Below are 5345 nucleotides of genomic sequence, written 5' to 3' on the forward strand. Positions count from 1 at the left end.
GCTCATCCTGGGTTCAAATATGACATCATGGCTGCCCACAGTGTGATTCAGTCACAGGCAGTTGCCAGGAAGAGGGATGAGTCTGTGGCTAGGAAACATAGCTTGTACCAGTGGCAGAGTCAATGGTTTCGATATTATCGAAAATTAGTTCGAGGGCTCGACAGCAATGATGGTGAGGTCGAGTTGGGTGTCCTCAATATACATATGTACACTTATTTGTTTTTGGATGACGTCGCCGATGAGCAGCATATTGATGATAAATAGGAGGGACAAAGGACAGTTGCGCAAATGGGAAGCAAAGCCATTTCAGGTGGTTCTCTGGCGAACATCAGAAAGATTGGAATAAAACAAGGCACGATCAGTACCACACAGCTAAACGATATTGGAGAGGCATTCGAAGAGGATATTTTGGTCAAATGTGCCAACGGCTGCAGTCAGGCCAAGACGGTTGAGGAGGGGTATTGAGAGAGAGATGGAAATAACCAGTGGGGAAATGGAAGGAAGATGGAATCGATTAAGTTTCAAAAAGTAAAACAAACGATAATAATCGACAAACAAGGGAAGATTTCCAGCCTCTGCAGCATTTCGCATTTATTGGTCCAAGTTGCTCTCTGATCAAACGCTTAGAATCGAACCTCTCGCGAAAATTATACGGCTGCTGTTCCCTCTACTGTCCTGCAGTGTACGCTCTGACTTTCCACCTGCCCCAACCCGTTCCATCCGGTTCTACAAAAGTCACTTCTTGTGTGCCGTCACACTGCTCTTTGGCTTGTCTGACTGCAAAGCAAGCACCCCACCCCAACCCCCATCACCAAACACGCCAACCCCTCGTGTTATTCATGTATTTCATGTCATCCAGCTTTCCGCCATCTCTTTCTCTCTCGGGGTAAATATTACATTCATTGATGAAATCACTGGGATCTGCCTCTGGACTCCTGTCAGTTTTGATCTTTCATTAATTGAATGATTAATGTAACCGGATATTTCACCACATTCTTGACCTGCTCTCTAACTTGGACTGAGTAGCCCCATAAATAAATGTGTTTGTGCAGCAACTTAAATTCAGCAGCATCCATCCGACTTGTAGAAGTATATATTCAGAATCGTTGTAACACCCAGGATCTCTTCCTGGAATGTTATAATATAAGAAATCTGTGAGATATACCAACCATAGAAGTATGAAGTTGCCAGATATGGTGAAGAGTAATATCACGGACTTCCTTCTGCTCTCTATTTCTGGGTCACTGCAATTCTCTCCCTTGCTCTGACCCCTCAGCCCCTTATGGACTCGACTGGCCATTAAAATGTGCCTGACTGTCAAGAAATTGAGTAACAGAATTAAAGCAAATGGGAGCAATGGGGTTAAAGCCTTATCAAACCAGTCAAATCCCATCCATCCAGGGTCACTAAAATAGCTTGGCTTTATATAACAGCCCCATGGTACATTGTCTGTTAACTCTCCAGATTCATGTGCAAAATAGAAGGGGATGTTTTTGAAACAGAGTAGAATGCAGGTTGTTGCTAAAACCATAGCCGCAGTTTTCTCAGTGCAATATTTTGCTTTCAGCTTCTGAGAACAGATGACGACAAATCGATCAATAGTGAAAGCAACTGTGAACCAAACAGAACAGTCTATAGCTGCACGACTCAGGAAAGCGATAACACGACATACAGAAGGGATGTTTAAGTAAAGTGGTGGGAAATAATAATAACCGATAGTCCACAATATCACCACAGTGATAATGAACAGTAGATCCGCTGTTGCCATGGTCTCCAGGTAGCGAGTGGTGCAGGTGGAGAGGCCGCACTTTCCCAAGGACAGGATCACAATCGCCAGTAAATTAGCTACAAGAGAAAGAAAGAAAAATGGTCCTTGAAATAACTGATCAAACAAGATGCGAATGTCTGACCTAGACAGTAAAGGCAGGATTTTCGAACCAAAAACAAGCGTACTGTGTGTCGGTCAGAGGATAGAGAATCTCAACCAGGGATCTCACCCCGCCTCTAAGAGCCCTACTTCCAGCTTTAACAGAGGCACGACCAGGAGCAATCACCGAGTGCTTTCAGCAGACAGGTCAGCATATTAAATATATAAGTGAAGGGACCAGACTCAAATTGAACGTGATTCATCTGTTATTCTAATTGCCCAGCTTTTCCCATTAAATCCGGACCCCGACACAAATTCACCTGGGATGCATTGCTCTCCCTCCAGCCTGTCTGGGTTTGGAAATCCCCCACAATCTGAACCACCACCGCATGTGGGATTGGGCTCCATTCACCTGTCTGGGATTGGATATTCCCCGCAATCTAAACCAAAAGAGTATCGGGAATTGGTCTCTCTGCAGAGTATCTGCGATTGGATATACCCCGCAATCTAAACCAAAAGAGTATCGGGAATTGGTCTCTCTGCAGAGTATCTGCGATTGGATATTCCCTGCAATCGACACCACAGTATCGGGGAATGGTCTCCCTCCACCCTGTCCGGGAATGGATATACCCTGCAACCGAAAGCAACAGAGTATCGGGGAATTGGTCTCTCTGCAGAGTGTCTGCGATTGGATATTCCCTGCAATCTAAAGCACCACAATATCGGGGATTGGTCTACCTCCAGCCTGTCTGGGATTGGATATTCCCTGCAATCTAAAATACCAGAGAATCGGGGATTAGTCTCCATCCACCCTGTATGGGATTGGACATTTTCCGCAATCTAAACCACCAGAATATCGAGGAATTGACTCCCTCCAGCCTCTCTGGGATTGGACGTTCCCCCCAATCTCAACCAGCAGAGTATCAGGGATTGGTCTGCCTCCAGCCTATCTGGGATTGGACATTCCCCACAAGCGATACCACCAGAGTTTGGTCTTCCTTCAGCCTGTCTGGGGTTAGACATTCCCCAGAATCTGAAAAACACACTCTGGAGGATTGGACTCCCTCAACCCTGCCCATGTTTGGGCAATTCCCACAATCTGATCCACCACAGTTTTGAGATTGGACTCCCTCAACACTGTGTGGAATTCGCCATTCCCTACAATCTGACCCACTGCAGTGTCGGGGTTTGGACTCCCATCACCCTATCTGGGATTGGACATTCCCACTATCGCACCCACTGCAATGTTTGGGATTGGACACCTCCACCCTGTCCAGTATTAGAAACCTCACACAATCAGAATGACTGCAGAGTGAGGGATTGAACAGCCTCCATCCTATCCTGGAGTGGGCACCCCCCACAATCTGAAACACTGCTGTGTCATGGATTGGACTCCTTCCACCCTGCCCAGGATTGCTCACAACCCACAATCTGAACAACCAAGTGTTGGGGATTGAGCACCCTACACCCAGTCTGAAATTGGACCCTTCCCACAATCTGACCCACTGTAGTGTTGGTAACTGACACCTTCCACCCTGTCCGGGATTGGACACTCCTGCACAATCTGAACCATAGTAGTGGCAGGGACTGAACTCCTTCCACATTGTCTCGCAACTCCTCTGATGAAGAAGAAATCCTTACGCAGTAAAACCTGGGCATTCTCGAGGATTTGACTGACAAATGGCGTATATCATTGATGCCACGTAAGTACCAGGCAATGGCGGACTCCAAGATGAGCAAATCCAACCATCTTCTCTTGATCTTAGTAACATTAAGTTCGATGAATCCCCAATTATCAACATGCTGAGTGTCACCATTGACCAGAAACTGAACTGGAGCAGTCATATAAAAGCTGCGGTTTAAAGAGTAGATCAGAGATTGTGAATGAGTGGCCGACTAACCCACCTCCTGACTCCCAAAATTGTGCCCCAAAAACCACAAGGTACCAGTCAGTAGTGTGATGCAAGTCTCTCACTTGCCTGCATGGGTGCAGCTCCAAAAACTCCCAGAAAACACAATCCGGGGCAAAGCAGCCCTTTTGATCGGCACCCCATCAACCGCCTTAAACATTTACTCCCTCCACCACTGATGCACCGTGTCAGCAGTGTGTAGCATATACACGATACACTGCAACAACTCACCAACCCTCCTTCGATAGCCCTTCCAGACTGGAAATTTTATCACCTAGAAGGCCAAATGCAACAGAAGCATGTGAACACCACCACCAGCAAGTTCCCCTCCAAGTGACACACCATCCTGACATGGAAATATATTGCTATTCCTTCACCATTGCTGGATGAAAGTCCTGGATCAGCCTTCCTTACAGCATAGATAGTGTATTTGGACCAGATGGCTGCAGTAATTCAAGAAGGCAACTCACCACCACCTTCTCAAGTGCAATTAAGGATTGGCAACAAATACTTTCCAGAGATGCTGACATTCTATGAAAGGAGTAAAGAACACTGCTCCACAAAGTTAGAACACGGACAACGCACTCCCCAGGATTTGCAGCAGTCCTCACGATACTCCAGTTCGATTTGGGAATTGTCATTCCTGTGCTTTGGGTACCCCATCCGGGCCTGTTAAGAGCAAAATACGCACTCAGTGCTGCTAAAAGTACACAGCAAGTCAGGAAAGCAGAACTTCCGCCTTTGCTGGCAGCAATTCTGGTCCCAACTGTAACTCACCCCTCTTAGCATGCAGGCCTAAGTACGTGAGCAAAAGCAAAACATTGAGCCTGAGAGAAACAGAGTTAATGTTTCCGTCCAATAGGCTTCTATTAGAAATGAAAGATGTTCAACAGTTTTTTTTAAGCAATGATAGAGCCACAGACAAGTGGGTTATATTGGGAAGAAAGAGAGAGAAAGTCTGAGGGGTGACCTAACAGGGGCTTTTAGAACCATTGAGAAGTACGATTGGGGAAACGTGGAAAATATGTTTCCACTTCTGAGGGAGACACGAATATAGGATATTCTCTAATAAACCAAAGAAGGAATTTAAGAGAGACTTCTGTGCTCAGGGGTTGTTGAAAATCTGTAACTGTTATTACGTGGAGTTGAGGTGAAAAGCATTTGAGGGAAACCCGGATAAGTGAATGGAGAAATGAATAGTAGGGTACATTGACAGTTATTTGAAATTGATTATTTTTGTTTAAAAAAAGGAATTTATGGTTCAGCTGAAGACATTTTGTACCAATTATTTTTCGGAAGCCTTCAAGAGGATTAAGGGAGCCGGATTGGCAACAACATTGCTTGTCGTCACATGGCTTTGGTTAGGCTTCGAACGGAAACCCAGCAAACAGGGGCTGAAAAGTGACAAGTGCTCCTTTGACTGGACAAGGACAGCATTGACAGATAACATCTGGGATGAGCAGAACAAAATGAAGAGCTTTCTGGTTGTGTGGCTGTGTGTGTGGTTTTACCCTTTGAAGGAAAATGATTCAAGCGCTGCTGAAGTGTTAGAAAAGGACAGATGACCA

At 45.7% G+C, this 5345-nt stretch overlaps 1 protein-coding gene across 1 annotated transcript; it reads right to left on the reverse strand.

Moving 5' to 3' along the window:
- Window positions 1–985: 985 nt before the first annotated feature.
- On the reverse strand, window positions 986–3712 carry LOC137352806 (probable G-protein coupled receptor 139). Its single transcript, XM_068018662.1, has 2 exons — window positions 3438–3712; window positions 986–1910 (listed from the first exon to the last, which is right to left on the reverse strand). Exons 1-2 carry the CDS (start codon window positions 3710–3712, stop codon window positions 986–988), a joined length of 1200 nt encoding a protein of 399 aa, XP_067874763.1.
- Between the last annotated feature and the right edge of the window lie 1633 nt (window positions 3713–5345).

The sequence above is a fragment of the Heterodontus francisci genome, chromosome 39 (assembly GCF_036365525.1).
Source record: "Heterodontus francisci isolate sHetFra1 chromosome 39, sHetFra1.hap1, whole genome shotgun sequence".
Classification (NCBI taxonomy): Eukaryota; Metazoa; Chordata; class Chondrichthyes; order Heterodontiformes; family Heterodontidae; genus Heterodontus; species Heterodontus francisci.

What these genes read in the sequence shown, in the direction of transcription:
- LOC137352806 (XM_068018662.1), bottom strand. Translation starts at nt 3,712, where the DNA reads ATGACTGCTCCAGTTCAGTTTCTGGTCAATGGTGACACTCAGCATGTT. An exon ending in CAGTCCCTGCCACTACTATG is followed by an intron (nt 1,911 to 3,437) that starts GTTCAGATTGTG and finishes TTTACTGTCTAG; the next exon opens with GTCAGACATTCGCATCTTGT.